General features: G+C 41.7%; 1 protein-coding gene across 3 annotated transcripts in view; it reads left to right on the top strand.

Annotated features, from left to right (window-relative positions):
- CCDC191 (coiled-coil domain containing 191) overlaps positions 1-21,400 on the top strand; it is a 97,755-nt gene extending 76,355 nt beyond the window's left edge. For all 3 annotated transcript variants that reach the window (XM_060417855.1, XM_012094732.4, XM_012094753.4), the window contains 4 exons: positions 1,072-1,215; positions 6,437-6,589; positions 7,099-7,244; positions 20,008-21,400. In XM_060417855.1, coding sequence (XP_060273838.1) covers positions 1,072-1,215; positions 6,437-6,589; positions 7,099-7,244; positions 20,008-20,152 — 588 coding nt within the window. In that variant the 3' untranslated portion in view covers positions 20,153-21,400. The remainder of the gene's footprint in view (positions 1-1,071; positions 1,216-6,436; positions 6,590-7,098; positions 7,245-20,007) is intronic.
- The last annotated feature ends 2,068 nt before the right edge of the window (positions 21,401-23,468 follow it).

Here is a 23,468-nt window from a genome sequence, read left to right as displayed (position 1 = left end):
GTGTATATATATATATATATATATATATAGTTAAGTATATATATGTATATAGTATATATAGTTAAGCCCCTTCCAGGGAGAAACTAGGAGATGTGTTTTTCCTGCTTCCTTTCACTGAGCCCTGGTGTATAGCCCTGGGGCTGGGTGGCCAAGGCAATGGGGCTGGAGTCTTTCTGTGCCTATTTAAAACCTGCTTGTTTGCCATAGTCCTATGGGACTTGTGATTCGAAGTTCCATTGGCTATCAAAGCCCAGAGGCCCATCCCTCTCAGGTGACGGTCACTGAAGTTAGCGTCTAAAACATGTGTATAAGCCAATATGTATATAAGCTCCCTTCAAAGAAATGCTAGCAATCTGGTTTTACCTTTGGAATGAGCCAGAGGGAGAAAGAAGAGGAAGTACCTAAAGGCTCTCTCAGCCTTTAGGAAGGATCTTAGCCAGCTCCTAGATGCAAGCTAAATTAGAATCTGAACCCTCAAGCAGCAGCTTATAAAATATGCAGTCACATTCCTTTCAGGGAAAGCCTGGGTGATGAACTTTTTTGCCTGATTTCTCAGAACTGATCGTAGGAGCATAGCCACAGTGAGTACCTCACATCCATTAAGACCTGTTTCTTTGTTTGCTATAGTCTTGTGTGTCTCATGGACACAAGCCTTATTGGCTTTCAGAGCTAGGTGTTTGGGGGGGCCCATCCCTTGCTTGAATGGTTATCTTTAAAATCAGGATGCTAGAAGTGTAGTCCAAACCCTTCATTCCTCGTGGAGACACTGAGGAATCCCTATGATGGCTCAGTGCCGTCTCTCCCAATTATATGGCACTGAGCCAGGGATGGAGTTTATGGTGAGACTGTGTCTCAGTCTTTCCTGTCAGTATTTTTGATGTATCAGTATGGGTATTTTCTCATTTGCTTGATGTGGAAAAGTCACACAGCTAGTTTATGGATTTTTTTCAGAGGGAACTGCTCCTTATGTAGCTATACATTCAATACATCCAAAGGAGGAAGCAAGTTTAGTAGCCTCCTATCTCACCATTTTGGTTCCTCCTTGGCATTTTTACTTTTTTTTTTTTCCAGAAAGAACTAGAGAAGCAGAAGAGAATTAAGAGGAACCAGCAGCTGGAAACAATAGCCAAAGAACACTATGAAAGGGTATTGCTAAGAAATAAAGGTCTGGAGCCTTGGAAGAGGCTAAGAATGCGAAGCAAGCAAAACCTCCAGGTAGAGTATCGCACTCTTACCCACCTCCCCCGCCCAACTCAACAGGTGGACTTTCAAATAAACGCCCAATTAGGCCTTGAGGTTGTTTGGGGATTTAAAAGTCAGAAAGATAAATGAATTGAGTGTGGATATTTATTTGTTTCAGATAACAGTTTGAATTTGGTCTTCCAAGGTAGGTAAAGACTTCTGTAACTGAATCGATTAGAAAAAACTAGAGTTCATTTTTTATTAGAGACTTCCAAGGCAGGATGAATAGAGGCCTCTCAATTTTAGCAGTGTATAGCTAAAACAGCAGTGTATAGCTAGCTAGGTAATAAAGGAAAAATCATTACCATAAGGTATACTCATCAGATTTCTGCTGCAATAAAGCTGTCTAACATACAGCCCTAAAATTCTGTGGCTTACAATGCAAGTATTTATTTCCTACAGACATGTTTGTGAGAAAGTTTAGGTTGAGTTCAGGTCTCTCCACAGCCTCTCTTACTGGCTCCAGCTGTTTTTCAGGGGAAACCTTCACCTGGCAAATGTCTGAAGTACAAAAGCCAAACCCAATTATGTAAACGCTTATGAAACCTGGGCTTGTATCATGTCCACTTACATTCCATTGGCCACAGGAAGTCATAGGGCCAAACTCAGAGTCACTGAGGGGAGAAAGAGGCTCTATCTACTCCATTGGGAGACAGGATGAAATCACAAGCAAGCTGTGGATGTCTAATCCTATTATCAGGAACAGTAATCCATTCTACCATACAGAGATAAATCAAATATCACTGAAATTCAAATTTATCCAGTGCACAGAACAGAGCATTTAACTAAATAATCAAAAGTTCAAAATAGATAAAATGTTATCCATAGAATTCTGTTTCATAATAAGGTCAGTAATACATACTAGTTAGACCACTCTTGTTTATACATTTGGCCAAGTGAATACTGAAAAGTAAGGCTCATATTTTTGGTTGTGAAAACTAGGATTAAAGATGAACAATGATGTTCTACCTCGTAAGAATCCTTGAAGATTATACCTTTGTGAATGTGACTCAGGTTACTCTTTTTCCTCCCCTAGCCAATCTGCTCACCTTTCATTCTCTTTGTTCTCTTCTATTTTCACACTTTCTTTCCTTTTTATCTTTTCTAAATGCCCTCCGTACTGTTTTTCTATGTCCCCGATTTTTTGTCCTCTGCCTCTTAATGCCTCTTTGTGTTCTGGAACTACTGAGTATCCCAAACCAGCTAAGGAGGCCAATTTATGGTGGTCAGGCCTAAGGGCATGAGGAGCGCTCCTATTGGAGGCTTTGCCCGATCTGTGCCCCAAAGTGAAAAGTCACTCAGTCATGTCCAGCTCTTTGCGACCCCATGGACTATACAGTCCATGGACTTCTCCAGGCCAGAATACTGGAGCAGATAGCCTTTCCCTTCTCCAGGGGATCTTCCCAACTCAGGGATCGAACCCAGGTCTCCCACATTGCAGACGGATTCTTTACCAGCTGAACCACATTATTTTCCCAATAATGAAATGGGAGGGCTGAGCCTTAATCTATTGAGTAAACAAGTGTGGAAATGAAATTTGAATGGAAGTTTGCTTCTTGTAATATACTACCACAAAGATTAGTCATATCAAATAGTTTGCTATCCATTTATGTGCACCTCGTTTTATCTGGCTTTTGTCAATTTCTTTGTTTTTAATTATTAATACACAAAAGCAGAGAGGGAATAACTCACTCTTATATTCTTATCAGCTCTTCTTCTTTTTTTGGCCCTGTTTTTGACTGAATAAAATCAAAGGTATAAAATTTACGAAGAAAATAATCTAGCGTGAATAACCAAATTTTTTTAATATTTGGCTGCACCAGGTTGTAGTTGCAGTACTCCAAGGGATCTTTGCTGCCACATGCAGGGTCTTTGTTGTGGCATGCAGGATCTTTAGTTGAGGCGTGAGGAATCTAGTTCCCTGACCAGGGATGGAACCCATGCCTCCTGCACTGGGAGTCTGAAGTCAGCCACTGGACCACCAAGGAAGACCCCCAAATTAAGTTTTTAAAAATTTATTTATAAGAATGTAAAAAGAAACCAGAGTTTGAGTTCAAAATGACAGCATAGGCTTTAAATATAGAAAAACTTAATTAAAACCAGAAAAACACAGATATGAATCCAGCATTTCCAAACTTTCCTATTCATGAAACCATCTGGAAAGCTTGTAAAAATGCATGTTCCTGTTCCCACCCCCAGGTGTTCTCAGTAGCTCTGGGTTGTTGGCCGGGGCGGTGGGGGTGGTGTGTCAGGGACTCTGCATTTTTTAAAAGTAGTCTAGGACCTTCCCTGGTGACTCAGTGGTTAAGACTCCACCTTCCAGAGTAAGGGACACGGGTGCAATCCCTGGTCAAGGAACTATGATCCCATGTGCCATGGCCAAAAACATTTCTTAAAAGAAAAAAAAAGTAGCCCAGGAGATTCTGATCCAAGTAGTCTTAGCAGCACATTTTGAGAACCACCTCTCTAGTCTGTATTGAACAACAAGTGTGTTACCTATACTGTTGTAACAAATTACCACAAACGGTGTCTTAAAACACAAATTTTATTATCTTAAATTTCTGTTTAAGTCAGGAGTCCAAAATCAGACTTCCTGGGCTGAAGTCAAAGTGTCAGTAGGGACAAGTTCCTCCTGGAGGTTCCGGAGAGAATCTTGTCTCCTGGCTTTTTTCAGCTTCTACTGGCTGCCTGCATTTCACTGCCCATCGCCCCTTCCTCGATTCTCTCTTGATCCCTTACTTTGATGTCACATCTCATATTGATGCTGTTCCTCCTGCCTCCCTCTTACAAGAACGCTTGTGATTACATTTAGAGCTCTGCCATATAATCCAGGACCATCTCCCCATCTTAAGATCCTTCACTTAATCACATCTGCAAAATCCCTTTTACCTTGTAAGGTAACATATCTGCAGGTTCCAGTGATTTAGCCTGTGGCCATCCTGAGAGCCACTGTTCAGCCTACCACACAGGATAACAGAATGTTAGAATACTAGTAATCTTCTCCCATCGCTTTCAATCTGTAAAGAAACTGAGCTTCAGAAAGGAAAACTCACTTGCTTAAGGTCACACAGCACATTGGTCACAAAGCTAGGAGGGAACTCAGCAACCCCTTCCTCCAAAAATCCTGCCCAGTTCAGGCATGTCTTCTGTGCTGGGTAGGAATCAGAGGGATATGTAGATACCAACCACCAGCTAAAAGTTTAAAAAAAAAAAAAAAACAAAAAAAAGTAACAGTGCTGGAGAATAGTAAGAGGAAGCAGTAGCTGCTTCGTCCATCAGAGTTGACTTCCAGGAAAGGATAGAAAAGATTAAGAATGAAAGAGGATCTAGTTAAACAGTTACTGGCTTCTTTATACTGCATTTTGTGTTGTTTTCAGAAGAGTTATTTAGCATTTTCCCTACAACTCACATGGACCGTATTCCATTTGTTCCAATAACCACTTTTAGAATTTTAAAGGCATCTTCTGACTATCTTTTTCTCCCTGGTTCTCTTGTGTTTTCCTCTAAGGGAGGGTAGGAGGCAGTGTGTTTCTGGCTCCTCTTGCCTTTTGGCTCCCAGGTGCCACAGAGACCTCCTGGGAGTGTGTGTGACTGGCCAGTACGTGTGACTGCCAAGGGACTCATTCAGGTCAGTCACATTCACATTGCTCAGTGGTGAGACGTGGTTTAGAAAACATGCCCAGTTTTCTGGAGAGGACTAAGAGAGAACATCATGAGAAACGCTGGGCTGGAAGAAACACAAGCTGGAATCAAGATTGCCGGGAGAAATATCAATACCCTCAGATATGCAGATGACACCACCCTTGGCAGAAAGTGAAGAGGAACTAAAAGCCTCTTGATGAAAGTGAAAGAGGAGAGTGAAAAAGTTGGCTTAAAGCTCAACATTCAGAAAACGAAGATCATGGCATCTCGTCCCATCACTTCATGGGAAATAGATGGGGAAACAGTGGAAACAGTGTCAGACTTTGTTTTTGGGGGGCTCCAAAATCACTGCAGATAGTGATTCAGCCATGAAATTAAAGACGCTTACTCCTTGGAAGAAAAGTTATGACCAACCTAGACAGCATATTGAAAAGGAGAAACATTACTTTGCCAACAAAGGTCCATCTAGTCAAGGCTATGGTTTTCCCAGTGGTCATGTATGAATGTGAGAGTTGGACTGTGAAGAAAGCTGAGCACCGAAGAATTGATGCTTTTGAATTGTGGTGTTGGAGAAGACTCTTGAGAGTCCCTTGGACTGCAAGGAGATCCAACCAGTCCATTCTGAAGGAGATGAGCCCTGGGATTTCTTTGGAGGGAATGATGCTGACGCTGAAACTCCAGTACTTTGGCCACCTGATGCGAAGAGTTGAGTCATTGGAAAAGACTCTGATGCTGGGAGGGATTGGGGGCAGGAGGAAAAGGGGACGACGGAGGATGAGATGGCTGGATGGCATCACGGACTCAATGGACATGAGTCTGAGTGAACTCCGGGAGTTGGTGATAGACAGGGAGGCCTGGTGTGCTGCGATTCATGGGGTCACAGAGTCGGACACAACTGAGTGACTGAACTGAACTGAAGAGAGAAAGGCTTCTTCCTCTGACCTCTTGAAAGAATGGAACAGTTACTTTTTAAAATCTATAAAGTCAGAGTTGTATGTTTATTTTGATAGAATGATACTCTGAGCCTTTTAAGTTGGTAAGACATTAAATTATTCATCATGTTATTTTTCTATCAAATTATTCTGTGGTTTACTGATAATGTCTAAATTTCAATGCTAGTGACAGCTCATTCTGCAAAACAAATTGAAAGTATTGGCACTTCCTCAATTAGACAGTGGTTAAGTAGATAATAAAGAGAGGTTTGTTATGCAGTTGCTGCCCAAGCTCCTGGAGATCAAAACAGACTGTTGCCAGCCACCCACTTCAAAACTCAATACAAGTGACCTAATGGTTTTGGAGGTTGTTTATTCCATTTCCTTAATAACCAGCCAGTCATTGTGGTCTTCAGAGTCAGTATTGAAAGGCTATGCATTCTGTGAATCTAAAATCCCCATATAATACAGTCAAAGTTTTTAGGACATAAATGAATGTCCTTAAGAGAGTAACTGCCTACGTGGGGTTTACAGCATCACTTGCCAAGGTGATGTGTATTTCCTTAAATGATTTAGGATATAAGAGATAATTTCCTTTTCTCATTTAAAACATTGTCCAGGTGGCCAAAGAGCATCACTCTTTGACCCTACAGAGGAAATGCCTGCTGACCTGGTTCCAGTGGTGTCAGGAAAGCCTGGCTAAGAAGATAGCCCAGGCTGATCAATTTTATTCAGAAATATTGCTTAGGAGAGTTATCCGGAGCTGGCTACAGGTAAGGCCACAAAGAAGAGAGTTTTAAATACATGTCTCTGCCCAACCCTATGCAAGAAAAGTAGGTGTACTCCAGATGTCAAGTCATTATGTTCTTTTCAAGAACAATATAGAAGAGGCAATTCAGTCCATTGCTTTGAACTGAATTTGAAAATGTCAGATCAGTTCTTTGTTAGTATAAAACCTTAAGCACATTTCTTTTCACACAGAGAGTACCCATATAAACTGTAATGTGTCACTACCTCAGCTTTTGTTTTTATACTGTTTCTTGTCCCATAATTGCTCAAGTGATTTTACTAGGAACCTGCCCCCTTGGTCCTAGAAGGGTTTCTACCCCTCTGATTCCATTACTATCTTTTTTAATCCATGACAGAGGATATGGCCTTGGCTGCCATATCCTCCTCATGCCTCCAGTGTCCTTTGTTTTGATTCTTTCTCTTTTGCACTATTTGCTCCAATTTTTTGTCTATGATATTATATGCCTCACTTTTCCCCCATCTTTATCCCCAGCACCTGATTGATCTAGACGAAGAAGTAAGAAAACTGTGCATACATTTTCTTCAGAAGAAGATTTTCAGGGCCTGGCGTGACATGGTCAGGGAGGCCAGGGTCGATTCTCAGAACAAGTACCAGATTGCAGTGGAACACAGTGACAGGTGAGGTTTTCATCTCTGAAAATTCACTCACAATTTCACAATTGCCTGGGGCAGAGGCTAGAAGAGCTGACCACTCAGAGATGCCCGGCAGGGTTGGCAGCCCCAGCTTGCCCCCTGACTCTGTGGGTGAAGACGGGAGTAACCCCCTGGAACTCCAGGGTCCCCCTCTTTAAAATGAAGAGGAGGAGGAAGATGATGCCTGCCTCCCATCTCACAGGATGGGTCAGAAAATAATGTGAAATACACGCAAAGGCGCAGAAGCAGAGGCACTGTATTCTTTGTCATATAGTTCTACCTTTTCTTTTTTCAAATATTCTTTATTGTGAAATACAACACAAATATAGAAAAGTGCTTAATTCATACCAGCACAGCTTAATGCGCACTGTAAAGGGGATGACACTGCTGCCGCCACCGTCACCACCCCTGAGGTTGAGGAGTAGAACTCTGTTGGCCCCAGGAGCCCCCGCGGGCTCCTCCCTAGTCACGGGTCCCATTGTCTCCTCACAGAGGTAAACTACCCTCCCGACCTTTATGATAAACACGTCCTTGCACTCCTTTTATTTTTACCTCCGAAGTATGAAGTCAAGACTTGGAGCTTTATATAAGTAGAATCATATGTCCTGTTAATATTTATAATACAGTAATGACTTATTTAATTCAGTGTCTTTGGGGAATAAACTATTCCATATAAATACACTAGGACTTCCCTGTAACTCAAGATGGTAAAGAATCTGCCTGCAATGCAGGAGACCTGGGTTCGACCCCTGGGTTGGGAAGATCCTCTGGAGCAGGAAAGGGATACCCACCCCAGTATTCTTGCCTGGAGAATCCCATGGACAGAGGAGCCTAGTGGGTTACAGTCCATGGGGTCGCATGACTGAGCAAATAACACTAAGTACATTATTGGTTTTCTAAGTCTTAAGCATTTTGGATAAAAATATTCTAAACTTCGCTAGGTACTTCTGTTGGAAAGTAAGCAAATGATTTGTCCTTTATTGGTTATTTAATGTCATTTCTTACAGTTAATGTTGAGTTTCACCTTCATGTTCTGAGGTGTGAAGACTGCTGTGAAGGTGTATGTCCCTTTTCTCACTGTATTGATTCATTTTTGGTTGCTTTGCTTTCATTTGTATGTATGTGGTGTGTGTGTATCTTTTTTTTTTTTTTAATGTGTTTCTATCATGTTGCCAGTGGGGTGCCCACCTCTAGCAAAACCTTGTTTAATTTATAAGTACTAAAATCTGTGGGCTGGGAAAACATAAGCAAGTTGATTCTAATTTTGTCTAAAATAAATAGGCAATGAATGAAGGTATTCAGAGGGCCTGCCTCTGAATAAATGCTCACATTTGAACCTTCCTATTCCTCTTTTATAAAATGAGGATAACTGCAGACCATTTTATGGGGTTGTTGTGAGGACTAAACAAGGTAACAAAGGTCCTCAGTTAATGCACTGCTGACCCAAAATAATAGCTCTGTTTTTTTGTTTTTTGTTAATACATTATTATTAAATACCCTTTTTGTCCAAATCTGTGTTTTCTGTTTCTCAGCTGCCAAAAACAGACTGAGAGGTTCACTGAGGCAGCTGCCTGATGCAACATGGGGGCAGTGAGAGGGCTTTCACACACGCTGTTTCACCTGATGAGTGTAGGCTTCGGAGGGGGTCGTGGTATGTCAGGAGTTGCATTTTCAGGTAAAGAAACTGAAGTTACACTTGGTCAGTGAATTGCCCAATAACAGATGGTGGAGCCTGGACTCCAGATCAGGTTTGAGGTTTTCTGACTCTAAATCATTCTCTTCTTGCTAAGTTAGTCTTCTTCCCCACTTTTCTAATTCAATCTCATTTGTGAACTAAAATACAATAGTAAGATAGTGGTCCTATTCAGAGTGCAAAGTAACAAAATCAGTGTGTGACTCCATGCAGTCCACAAGAATCTCAGCCAACATCTACTTGGTGTAAAAGTACTGCAGAGACTTCGTCTCCTCCTGCTCCGCACCTTGTTCACGCGGTCCAGCCCCACTAGCCTCCTTCAGCGTTCCTTGGACAAACACTCGGTCTGCGTCACAGCTCTCGCATGACCCAGAGCTCCTCACCAATCAGGTTTCCTCTCAAAAGCACGCCAACTGCCTGCATTCGTTCCTGTCCAGTAACCTGCCCTATTTCATTCACAGCACTGGAGACCCTGAAATTGTCCTTTACTGTTTACATGTTTATCGTTGGTCAGTCCCCATCACATCTTGCTTGCAGGTGTGTCCTCAGCATGACAAAGCCTAGTACATGGTTGCATGATAGATTTTTGGTACATGAATGGATGTTTTATTGCTGCAGTGACACTAATATTTAGTCAGATCTTTTTAAAAGGAACTTTTAACACTTAAAAATTGATATTGAGTTCTTAATTCAACTTTATTTGAATGAAAGAATATTGTACAGAAAAGCTGTGGAAGAAAAATCTCAGTACTACTGAGAAAGATGATTCCTAACAAGACCATGAGGTTTAATTCTGCATATCTGAATCACTTCTAGGTATATATAATTTGTAATTGGATAGGTTTATAATGTTAACAAATCTGATATTTTATACATGGCAGGACTAAGAGATGTCTCCAGACATGAGTCTCTCATTATCGGTAGTTTTCGTGTAGCTCTGCATTTAGAGTTTAGCTATGCACTTGGCCAGTTCTTCTCAACTGAACTAGTACTTCTTATTTTTCTGGTATTGCCTTGATACTGTAGTTCTTAACCACTTTGCAATCAAAGGCCCCTGTGAAGCAGTAATGAAAGTCACAGACCTGCTCTCTAGAAAATGCACATCTGCACATTACATACAACTTCACACAAATTGTCAAGGAGTTTGTGAATGTTTGTCAAGGACCTCAGGTGAATGAATGTAGGAAGGTAGGTAGATGTAGACAGATATAGATGGGTAGGTAGGTAACACTATAAATAAGCACAAAATAAGTGAATGTGACCATATGCTTTAGGAGTTCAGAGGAAGGAAGACAAATGTAGGCAGAAAATTCCCCCAAGAGGCAGAGTTGTTAGGATAGAACAGTAGTAGCTAAAATGCAGAAGTCAGAAAATGGGAGTGTTGCCAGAAAAAAAGGTGTGAAAAGCAGGTGAGAGTGGGAGATAGGGTCAAGGTCTGGTAGTGGGGGTCATGGAGCCAAGTACAGGAAGCTATCAGTGGTCGAAATGGATGCTAGATGGATGAAAGAAGAAATAAAATGAAGCAGCTCCACTCCTTGAAGCCATTTTTAACTGAACAGTAATACCTCCACCAAAAAAAAAAAAAAAGCATTATCAGAAACATCAACTACCAGCCATAAAATTAATGGGGGCTGAAATGCATTCTAGGGGGTGCTTCATGAGAAGGTCAAGAAGCCAGAATAAGTCCCATCTATGCCACTACTTCAGAGAAGGCAATGGCAACCCACTCCAGTACTCTTGCCTGGAAAATCCCATGGACGGAGGAGCCTGGTAGGCTGCAGTCCATGGGGTCGCTAAGAGTTGGGCACGACTGAGTGACTTCATTTTCACTTTTCACTTTCATGCCTTGGAGAAGGAAATGGCAACCCACTCCAGTGTCCTTGCCTGGAGAATCCCAGGGACGGGGGAGCCTGGTAGGCTGCTGTCTATGGGGTCGCACAGAGTCGGACACGACTGAAGCGACTTAGCAGCATCAGCAGCATGCCACTACTTATGAAAATATAAACTTAGCTATTCTTGCCTCTGCCTTTACTCAAGACATGCCCTCTTCTAGGAAAGCCTTTTCTTTGCCTGATAAAAATTCAGTTCAGGATGGATCAAGATGGCAGAGTAGGAGGACATAGAGCTCACTTCTCCCCACAAGCACATGAAAAATATATCTACAAATGGAACAGTTCTCACAGAACACTAACAGAAACCATCAGAAGAACTCTGTACAACCGAAGTTGCAAGAAAGATCTCCACTTAACAGGGCAGTACAGGAAAAAGGTACTGGGTCAGGACCTGGGCCCCTGGGGGTGGATCTGAAAGGAAGAGAAGGTCCCTATGGGCAGACCCTTGCCCTGGGGAATGAGTAGGCTGAGCTATAGTCTAGGCATGCCAGTCCTGGGGTTCTGTGCAGAGGAGACAAGCCCCTTTGGCTGCTGAGAGAATCACTGGAACAAAGAGAAGGGCTGGAGAAGCCTAACTCTGTTCACAAGGAGTGCACGTAAGTTGGCTTGCCAACAACCAGGGCAGAGAGAGCCTTGCATTGGTAGCTGCTGCCTTGCCAGACTCACTAATCCAAATGGGGTGAACACCCCTGCACTGCATGGGGGTCAACCAGGCCCAGGGAGGAGGCTCATCTAGGGACTGCTCAGGGGGATGTGATCCAAGTAGGGTGGTGGTGACCACTGTCAGAGCTCACTGCAGATGCCACAGGAGCACACCAGGGTCCCTCTCCCAGAGCACCCCAACTCCCACCCACTCCACACCGTAGCATTGGGTCTGGGGCAGAGAGGTCCTGAGACAAGGCTGCCACAGAAGCAGCCCAGATACCTCAATTCCTGCAGCCACAGTGCCCTGACCCTCAGCTCCAGCCTAGCAAATGCACCGGCCCCACCCACTGCACACTACAGCTTGCACTAGATCTGGGACAAACACAGTGGGGAAAGAGACCTTGGCCTGCATCTGAGTGAGGCCCAGGTCACCTACTTAGGTGCTACATCAGTGCCCTGTAGGTGCTTGAGCCCCACTTACTCCAGCACTCCCCTCCTCTGGGGCAGGGCATGCACTCAAGGGGAATGGAACCTGATCCTCAGGGCTTCTACTCCAGCGACTGGTAGCCTGACAGGGTAGTGACTGCCACAGAGCAGAAAGTAAGTCCTGCCCCTGCACTGGATTTAGATCAAAACCACACCTCCATCAAGGTGACAATGGCTGGTACACTCTGAGGACAGACATGGCTGGCGTTCATATCAAAACCTGCTCTCTCACCAAAAACACTGGACACACAGTCTACACAGGGATCTCTCACATAGAAATACTCCTTCAAGACCACAAGGGATAACTAAATACATGGAGACAGAAAATTTAAGTGAAAAGGAAGAGGAACTACTCCCAATTAAAAGAGCAAGAGAAGTCCCCTAAAAGAACTAATAATAAAACAGAGCTCACCACTCTACCAGACCTTGAGTTCAGAAAGGTATTGATAATAATAAAAATGCTAACCAAATTAAGAAATATTATTATAAACACAGAACTATAACAAGGAACTAGAAACTAAAAAAAAATTTGAACCAATCAAAGATAATTCAGTTTCCAAGATAAAAAGCAATCTGGAAGCAATGGATAGCAGAATAGGTTATCTGGAAGATAGAATAATGGAAATCAGAATAGCAAACAGACAAATGAAAAAAAGATGAACACAACATATGAGATCTATGGGATAATATAAAACGTGCCAACCTACACGTAACAGGCATTTCAGAAAGTGAAAAGAGAAAGGGATCAAAAATGTATTTGAAGAAATTATGGCTGAAAACTTCCCAAATCTAAAGAAGGAAAAAGATATTCAGGAACAGGAAGCACAAAAGGTCCCAAACAGAATAAACCCAAAGAGACCCACACCAAGACATATCATAATTAAAATGGCAGAGCTTAGGATTCTAAAGGCAGCAAGAGAAAAACAGTTATTAAAAAAAAAAACATAAAGCTATCAGCTGATTTCCCTGCAGGCCAGAAGAAAGTGGCCTGATATATTCAAAGTTCGGAAAGAGAAAAATCTGCAAACTAGGATACTCTACCCAGCAAGATTAACATTTAAAATGGAAGAAGAGATAAGAATTTCTCAGACAGGCAAACACTAAAAGAATTCAGCAATACCAAACCTAACCTAAAAGAAATGTTGAAAGGTCTTCTCTACATGGAAAGAATTCACTTAGAAAAGGGAAATTCCCAATAGGAAGACCAAATATAGTTAAGGATTGAAGATCACTTCAATAAGCCAGGACCATCCCCAAGAAAAAGAAATGCAAAAAAGCAAAATGGCTGTCTGAGGAGGCCTTACAAATAGCTGTGAAAAGACGGGAAGTGAAAAGCAAAGGAAAAAAGGAAAGATATACCCATTTGAATGCAGAGTTCCAAAGAATAGGAAGGAGAGATAAAGCCTTCCTGAGTGATCAGTGCAAAGAAATAGAGGAAAACAACAGAATGGGAAAGACTAGAGATCTCTTCAAGAAAATTAGAGATACCAAGGGAACATTTCATGCAAAGATGGGCACAATAAAGGACAGAAAAGGTATGGACCTAACAGAAGCAGAAGATATTAAGAAGAGGTGGCAAGAATACACAGAAGAACTATACAAAAAAGATCTTCACAACCCAGATAATCACGATGGTGTGATCACTCACCTAGAGCCAGACATCCTAGAATGTGAAGTCAAGTGGACCTTAGGAAGCATCACTACAAACAAAGCTAGTGGAGGTGATGGAACACCAGTTGAGCTATTTCAAATCCTGAAAGATGATGCTGTGAAAGTGCTGCACTCTGTATGCCAGCAAATTTGGGAAACTCAGCAGTGGCCACAGGACTGGAAAAGGTCAGTTTTCATTCCAATCCCAAAGAAAGGCAATGCCAAAGAATGCTCAAACTACCGCACAATTGCACTCATCTCACACACTAATAAAGTAATGCTCAAAATTCTCCAAGCCAGGCTTCAGCAATACATGAACTATGAACTTCCTGATGTTCAAGCTGGTTTTAGAAAAGGCACAGGAACCAGAGATCAAATTGCCAATATCTTCTAGATCATCGAAAAAGCAAGAGAGTTCCAGAAAAACATCTATTTCTGCTTTGTTGACTATGCCAAAGCCTTTGACTGTGTGGATCACAATAAACTGTGGAAAATTCTGAAAGAGATGGGCATACCAGACCACCTGACCTGCCTCTTGAGAAACCTATATGCAGGTCAGGAAGCAACAGTTAGAACTGGACATGGAACCACAGACTGGTTCCAAATAGGAAAAGTCTTATGTCAAGGCTGTATACTGTCACCCTGCTTATTTAACTTATATGCAGAGTACATCATGAGAAATGCTGGACTGGAGGAAGCACAAGCTGGAATCAAGATTGCCAGGAGAAATATCAATAACCTCAGATATACAGATGACACCACCCTTATGGCAGAAAGTGAAGAAGAACTAAAGAGCTTCTTGATGAAAATGAAAGAGGAGAGTGAAAAAGTTGGCTTAAAGCTCAACATTCAGAAAACTAAGATCATGACATCCAGGCCCATCACTTCATGGCAAATAGATGGGGAAACAGTGGAAACAGTGGCTGACTTTATTTTTCTGGGTTCTAAAATCACTGCAGATGGTGATTGCAGCCATGAAATTAAAAGATGCTTACTCCTTGGAAGGAAAGTTATGACCAACCTAGACAGCATATTAAAAAGCAGAGACATTACTTTGCCAACAAAGGCCCGTCTAGTCAAGGCTATGGTTTTTCCTGTGGTCATGTATGGATGTGAGGGTTGGACTATAAAGAAAGCTGAGCTCCGGAGAATTGATGCTTTTGAACTGTGGTATTGGAGAAGACTCTTGCGAGTCCCTTGGACTGCAAGGAGATCCAACCAGTCCATCCTAAAGAGATCAGTCCTGGGTGTTCACTGGAAGGACTGATGTTGAAGCTGAAACTCCAATACTTTGGTCACCTGATGCGAAGAGCTGACTCACTGGAAAAGACTCTGATGCTGGGAAAGATTGAGAGCAGGAGGAGAAGGGGACGACAGAGGATGAGATGGTTGGATGGCATCACCGACTCAATGGACATGGGTTTGGGTGGACTCTGGGAGTTGGTGATGGACAGGGAGTCCTGGCGTGCTGTGGTTCATGGGGTCACAGAGTTGGATGCGACTGAAGTGAAATAAGCCAGTTAAGTTCAGTCACTCAGTCATGTCTGACTCTTTGCGACCCCATGAATCGCAGCACGCCAGGCCTCCCTGTCCATCACCAACTCTCAGAGTTCACTCAGACTCACGTCCATCGAGTCCGTGATGCCATCCAGCCATGTCATCCTCGGTTGTCCCCTTCTCCTCCTGCCCCCAATCCCTCCCAGCATCAGAGTCTTTTCCAGTGAGTCAACTCTTCACATGAGGTGGCCAAAGTACTGGAGTTTCAGCTTCAGCATCATTCCCTCCAAAGAAACCCCAGGGCTGATCGCCTTCAGAATGGACAGTACATAGATTAAAAAACAATGAAAAAAATTTTAAAGAGATTATAACTAAAATAAACAATAAAAGGATAAACATGAAGATGTGAAGTAGTTCATAAAAATCACAAAACGTGGGTGAGGAGAGTATAAAAATATAGATCTTTTAGAATGTGTTTAAATTTAAATGACTGTTAGTTTAAAACAAGAAGATATATTTCTGGGTCGGTCAACATAATTGAACTCCATGATAACCACAATCAAAAAACACAATAGATTCACAGAAACAAGAAAGGAAAGCATATTATAAAAGAAAATCATTAAACCACAAAAAAGAAAAACAAGAACTGAAAAAACAACTGGAAAACAAGGATTAAAAATGGCAATAAGTGTATACCGATCAATAATTACTTTAAACGTTGATAGACAAAATGCTCTAATCAAACTGAGTGCAGACTGGATTTAAAAAACAAAAACCTGCAATATGCTGCCTAAAAAGAGACTCACTTTAGGGCAAAAGACACACACAGACTGAAAATAAGGGGAGCAAATAGAAACAACAAAGTGGGGTAGCAGTACTCAGACAGAATTTACAAATTGGATTCATTCCAGGATCACAAGAATGGTTTAGCATATGCAAATCAGTGTGATATACCACATTAACAAAAGAAAAGACAAAAACCACATGATCATCTCAATAGATGCAGAACAGGCATTTGACAAAATTCAACATGCATTCATGATAAAACTTCCACCAAAGTGGGGACAGAGGGAACATACCTCAACATAATACAGGTCATTTACAATAAATCCACAGCCAACATAATACTCAGTGCTGAAAAAATGAAAGCCTTCCCACTAGAGATAATTTCAGAATAAAATTTTAATGTCCTACAAAAAAAAAAAAAAGAAAGCCTTCCCACTAAATTCAGGAACAAGACAGGATGCTCACTCTCACCATTTTTCAGTATCAAATTTGAAGTCCTAGCCACAGCAATCAGACAAGAAAAATAAAAGTATCCAGATTTGAAGGGAAGAGGTAAAATTGTCACTGCAGAGAACCCAAAGTCTCTAAACAAAAACTATTAGAATAAATGAATTCAGCAATGTAACAGGATAAAAAAATGATATAACAGAAGTCTGTTGCATTTCTTTACACTAACAGTGAACTACCAGGACGTTAAGAAACTATCCTGTTTAAAATCTCATCTGAAAAATAATATACATAAGACCAAACATACAAGGAGGTGAAAGACCTATATGTAGAAATGTATAAAACACTGACAAAGGAAATTGAAGATGACTCAGGAAATGGGAAGATATCCTGTGCTCTTGGATTGGAAGAATATTGTTAAAATGGCCATACTACCCAAAGAAATCTACAGATTTAATGTATTCCCTCTCAAAATACCCATGATACTTTTCACAGAAGTAGTATAATCCTAAAATTGATATGGAATAACAAAACACCCAGAATTGCTAAAGCAATTCTAAGAAAACAGAACAAAGTTGGAGGGGCAACCCCTTCTAGACTTCAGACAATACTACAAAGCTACAGTAATCAAAACAAACAAAACAGATTTACAAATCAATGGAACAAAATAGACCAGAAATAAACCCACGTACCTATGGTCAAGTAATCTGTGATAAAAGAGGCAAGAATATACAATGGAGGGAAAAAAAAAAAGTCTCTTCAACAAGTGTTGTTGGGAAAGCTAGACAGCTACATGTAAATCAATGAAATTAGAACATTCCCTCACACCATATACATAAATGAAATGGTTTAAGCACTTTAAGACAAGTGAACATAGTAAAAACATTCTTTGACATAAATCATAGCAATGTTTCCCAAGGCCAAAGAAATAAAAGCAAAATTTAATCAATCAGAACTAATCAAAAGCTTCTGCACAAGCAAATTGTCAACAAAACAAAAAGAACCTACAAAATGCGAGAAAATGTTTGAAATGCTGTGACCAACAAGGGGTTAACATCCAATATAAACAGCTCATCCAACTCAATATAGAAAAACAACCCAATCAAGAAGTGGGCAGAAGACTTAAAGAGACACTTTTCCAAAGAAGACATACAGATGGCCAACAGGCACAGAAAGAGATACTCATTTATTACAGAAATGCAAATCAAAGCTACAGGGTATCACCTCACACTAGTCAGAATGACTGTCATCAAAAAGTCTATGAATAATACATGCTGGAGAGGCTGTGGAGGAAGCCTTGTACACTGTTGATGGGACTCGTAACCTGGTGCATCCACTATGGAAGGATGGAAGTTCCTTATGAAACTGAAAGTTTGCAGCTGCGAGCCATGAGCTACAGGGGGATTCGTGACCTCTGGAGGAGAGGCATTCGATCCAGAGTCAGAGAGAAGGCTTGATCACTCTAAGATTTTGTGTAATAAAGTTTTATTAAAGTATAAAGGAACAGAGGCAGCTTCTGACACAGACTTCAGAAGGGGACAGAAAGAATGCCCCCCTTGTTAGTTTTTAGCAAGGAGTTATATATCTGTTAGCAAGCTGCTGATCAGATAAAGAATCCCCTCAAAACAGAGAGCTGCATCAGGCCCCTTTCCCACAACATGCATTTTGAGATAGCATTGGCACAAGGTAAGTCATCACCCCCCCCCACCTTAAAACAATTGACATGAATCTTAAAGAAAGGCAGGTTTCCAAGCAAATACATAGTTTTATTAACATACTTTAAGAGAACATTTCCATGAGTAAGACATTCTGATTTGTTGAATTATAGGTTCAAGGTTTGAGTCTTTAGGCCTAACCCACTAGAAGAAAGGCAGATTCCAAGGCAAATACATAGCTCATTAACATAGCTTAAGAAAAATATTTCCATAAGAAAAACATTGATTAACTCAAGGTTTGAGAAAAGTTAAGGGAGAACCAGGTGTTGCCATGACAACACAGAATTGAAAAGAATCCTTTTAATTTTGAATAGAGAAAAAAAGTCTGCCACGTGCAGTTTATTTCCTCTACTTGGGGACCCCTAGCCTTCCTACCTGTTACCCTCTCAAAACTAAAGCTACTATCTGATCCTACAACCCCACACCTGCGTATATATCCAGGAAAAATGAAAATTCTAATTCAAAAAGATACATGCACTCCAAAGTTCACAGTAGCAATTTACAATAGCCAAGACATAGAAAGAAGCAAATCAAGTGCCCATCAACAGATAACTGGCTTAAGAAGATGGCCGAGTAATTCTTCATTCACACAATGGGATACTAACTAGTCACTGAAAAAGAGTGACACAGTGACACTTGCAGCAACATGGATGGATCTAGAGAGTGTCATACTAAGTGAGTTAAATCAGAGAAAAACAAATGCTATATGATACCGCTTTTATGTGGCATCTCAAACAATACAAATGAAAGTATACACAAAACAGGAACAGACCTACATACATAGAAAACAAACTTATGGTTTCCAAAGGAGAAAAAGAAGGGAGAAGGGACAAGTTAGAAGTATGAGATTAACAGACACAAACTACTGTACATAAAATAGGCAACAGTATTTACTGTATAGCACAGCAGTCACACCCAGTATTTTGTAGGAATCTATTAATATAAAGAAAAATAACATGAAAAAAAGGTTTGGGAGATTATGAACAATTAGCATTCAGTTAACAAATACCACTTTATATTCAGTATGTAATATTACAATAAATGTCACTAAAAATACAAATGAAACAGTCATATATCAAATGTTTAAAAGTTCAGACATAATCTCTTTCAAAACCTGATGCTCCTCACCACCAGACCAGGCAGCAAGGACCCTGCAGGATCTCCACCACTGTAGCCCCCCTGCAGCACTGAGGTGACCTGTTTGCCAGGTTAAACCCTATTTGGGCAGACACTGGGCTACCTTTCCATCCCTGGGGCAGAGCTGGAGTGGGCACTAAGGAATCCCGTAGTCATGCTGTCCTAACAGGCCATCGCCTGCCTCCCTATGACAACAGACACCCCCGCTTCAACACGTGAGCAGAGACCTCTGGACCATGTTTTCAGATCCTGACCCAAGGGTGGTTTTTCCTCAACTAAAATTCAAGACCGTTGGAGGTGAGGTTTTTTAAATCTCAGTGGGCTTTTTAAACCATGTATGTCCAAGTACCAGGACCTCAATGCTTGTAACTGGCATGTGCTGCACAGGTTGCACGCAGGTTCCCAGCATCTCCACCATAAGCGCTTTGGCTGCTCAAGCCCTCGCTCCTCTAGACTCACCTCACCCATAAGGTGCAGGCTGGGGCCAGACCCCCTGAGGAGTGCGTCCCCTGGCCGGCGCACTCAGGAGGCCACCGGGTGCTCGGCTCAGATGTCATCTTCTCACAGAGGCTTCCCCTGACCACCTGACAGAAGAGAATAACCTGCCCGTCACTTCCACCCGCTTCTGTTGCTTCATTTTCTTCACCGTGCTCATACTGTCTGAATCCCAACTGTGACTTCCGTACCTTTCCTATAACATTTTATTCACAATAAAGGTGACTGTTAAAAATTTTCAGCGCAGTTTTATGGAAAGTTAACTTTTCCTCAGTATATCACTTTTTCTCTTTTTATTCTTAAAGGAGGATTCTCTGGATCACGTTTCAGACATGGAAGAGGTTTGCAAAATATACAAAAGAGGAAAGAGAAAAAGAAGAGAGGCGAGAGCAGCTCCGTAGGAAGGTAGCTGAAATTCTCCCAGATTTCCAGATGTTCACACTGCTGTGACTTGGCCGCACAGCACTCAGATGCTCAGCCCTTGGGTAAGGAGCCTGTGGTGGACAGGGGGCCACAGCCCACGCAGGCGCAGTGCAGTGCTTACAATGGGAGTTTCATCAGTCTGTGTGGGTTACCTCCACCCACCCACGTATACGTGCAAACATCTGGCTTATGTTCTGTCCCATATTTTTTGGATCAAAGGAATTATTTTGTGAATGTATACTTCCTTCTTTGATTTATTTTGGATTGCTAATCAGTCCACTAAAGCATTTATCACAGCAGGACCATCCAAAGAACAGTCTTGGGCTCTGCTGTTCAGATGTACCCTATATATTTTTAGTATCATAAACTTTATGATGTTTGTTTCCCTAAGACTGTGCAGGGAAATGTGTCCTTATAGCTTACTGTGAATTGTTGACCAATGTAACTTTAACTCAATAGAAATTAAAAATAGTGGGTACTTAGAAAAGGAGGGCCAGTCACCTAGTCCCTCAGTGACAGCAACAGGCATTCTGCCAGACCCTGTCCATTTTGCCCACCTGATGGAAAACTGTGGATCAAAAGGCACTCCGGGAAGCCACTACAAAGGATAGCAGCATCTCCTGATTTCAGAGAAACCGGGGCACCAAAGATACTTCTCCTCAGTGCACTTTTATAATGTGAAGAGAAGTCCAAAAGCAAAGACTATCAAAGGCCGTCCAGCAGTCTGTTAAAATGTAGGCTCATGCTTCCAGCTGCAAACTTGAAATAACACATTCGATCTGTCTTCTAATCCTCAGCTCAGCTTGATCTATGTATCAAGCTTGTTGTTCAGTTGCCAAGTAGTGTCCAACTCTTTGCAGCCCCCTGGACTGCAGCACCCCAGGCTTCCCTGTCCCTCACCATCTCCCAGAGTTTGCCCAAGTTCATGTCCATTGAATCAGTGATGCCATCCAACCATCTCATCCTCTGTCGCCCTCTTCTCCTTCTGTCTTTAGTCTTTCCCAGCATCAGGGTACTCTTGAATTCAAAGAATGTTTTAATCTTTAAGGTGCTAAAAAATGTAAAGACTGACACAACACTCCTGTGAACTGTCTGAAAGAGTTACCTGCTAGAAAAAAAAGTTTTCATTACAAAGTACATGCATATAACAACAAATTGAGGCAATAAATGCACACAGTAAAGTGAGACAGTCTCTTGCAGCCCTGAGGTAACTACAACTATTGGGTAAGCTTAAAATTTGAGTTGGCAATAAAATTCTGTGTGTTGTTCAATAAATCGTGTTATTGTCTCTTACTTCCTAGAAGGGATATCTAGCTACACCACCTACAAAATGACATATCCTTCTATGGAAGATGTATTATGATTTACTCAGATACAAAAAAAAAAAAAACACCACTATATTGAGCTTTATTTCTTCTAGTCTCCCTATTCTCAGTTATCTTTTCCTTTAATATGATTGTAATCATCATCTAAAAATTCTAAGACTAATGGCCACTAAAGGAATGGGACTAAAAGCAACTCATAGTTAACCTCTTCCTGTCTAAATCACAATCTGTTTTCACTTATCTTTAGCACATTGGCTGATATTAGCAGTCAGAAATAAAATACCAATTTTGTTTTAATGCCAAGTCAGTAGATAAGGAAGGGTGGATCCCTCAAATAAACGTGCCAGGGGTCTAAATAAAATTGCAGAAAGCTTAAGTTTTCTCTCTTAAGCTTTCTTTTTCCTTTGATTTCACCTCCAGCATCAGTAGAAATTGAGTCTTCAGCAGTCCACATTCTGATTGTTTCAGCAAGGGCTTTTTACCTACCTACAGAAACCTTCTGAAGAGACACAGGAAAATAACTTAGAAAATGACCTACTTAGCAAGAAACTTAGTAAATGACCTAACAATTTCTTGCTGCTGTATCCTAAAGATACAATTTAAATGCTGGAGAGGGTGCGGAGAAAAGGGAACCCTCTTACACTGTTGGTGGGAAAGTGTGAAGATTCCTTAAAAAACTGGAAATAGAACTGCCATACGGCTCAGCAACCCCACTGCTGGGCGTACACACTGAGGAAACCAGAATTAAAGGAGACACGTGTAGCCCAATGTTCATCACAGCACTGTGTACAATAGCCAGGACATGGAAGCAACCTAGATGTTCGTCAGCAGACAGGTGGATAAGAAAGCTGTGGTACATATACACAATGGAGTATTACTCAGCCATTAAAAAGAATGCATTTGAATCATTCTAATAGGGTGGATGAAACGAGCCTATCATGCAGAGTGAAGTCAGAAAGAAAAACACCAATACAGTATACTAATGCATATATATGGAATTTAGAAAGATAGTAACAATGACCCTGTATGTGAGACAGCAAAAGAGACACAGCTATAAAGAACAGACTTTTGGATTCTGTGGGAGAAGGCAAGAGTGGGATGATTTGAGAGAATAGCATTGAAACATGTATATTACCATATGTGAAGTAGATCGCCAGTCCACGTTCCATGCATGAGACAGGGCGCTCAGGGCTGGTGCACTGGGACGACCCTAAGGGATGGGATGGGGAGGGAGGTGGGAGGGCGGTTCAGGATGGGGGACACATGTACCCCCATGGCTGATTCATGTCAGTGTATGGCAAAAACCACTACAATATTGTAAAGTAATTCAGTTCAGTTCAGTCACTCAGTCGTGTCCGACTCTTTGCAACCCCGTGAACCACAGCACGCCAGGCCTCCCTGTCTATCACCAACTCCCGGAGTCTATGTCAGTGATGCCATCCAACCATCTCATCCTCTGTTGTCCCCTTCTCCTCCAGCCCTCAATCTTTCCCAGCATCAGGGTCTTTTCAAATGAGTCAGCTCTCCGCATCAGGTGGCCAAAGGCCAAAAGGTGGCCAAAGTAAAGTAATTAGCCTCCAATTAAAAAAAAAAAAAAAAAAGATACGACTTAAAATGTTATTGCTGGACTTCCTTGGCGGTCCAGAAGATACGACTTAAAATGTTATTGCTGGACTTCCTTGGCGGTCCAGAAGATACGACTTAAAATGTTATTGCTGGACTTCCTTGGCGGTCCAGTGGTTAAGACTCCAAGCTCCAGTGGAGGGGGATGGGGAGGCAGGTTTGATCCCTGGGGGACTAAATTTGCACATGCTGCCCAGCCAAAAACAAATAAAACATTGTTGCTAGTAAAATGCCCAAATAAGCAGTATCCCCAGCCTACACAACTGGAAAACTAACGCCAAGGAAAAGAACAGTTGAGGGCTGGGGGTAGTTTCCGTCCACAGCATGGGGAGGACAGGTTGCCAGAGAGGCAGCCCAGCTCTGATGCAGGCTTTTCTTAAAGCGCAAGAGAGTTC

This window comes from Ovis aries, chromosome 1 (genome assembly GCF_016772045.2).
Source record: "Ovis aries strain OAR_USU_Benz2616 breed Rambouillet chromosome 1, ARS-UI_Ramb_v3.0, whole genome shotgun sequence".
In the NCBI taxonomy this organism is placed as follows: domain Eukaryota; kingdom Metazoa; phylum Chordata; class Mammalia; order Artiodactyla; family Bovidae; genus Ovis; species Ovis aries.
Note: the sequence above shows the minus strand (reverse complement) of the source record. Positions and strands in the feature narration are given on the sequence as shown.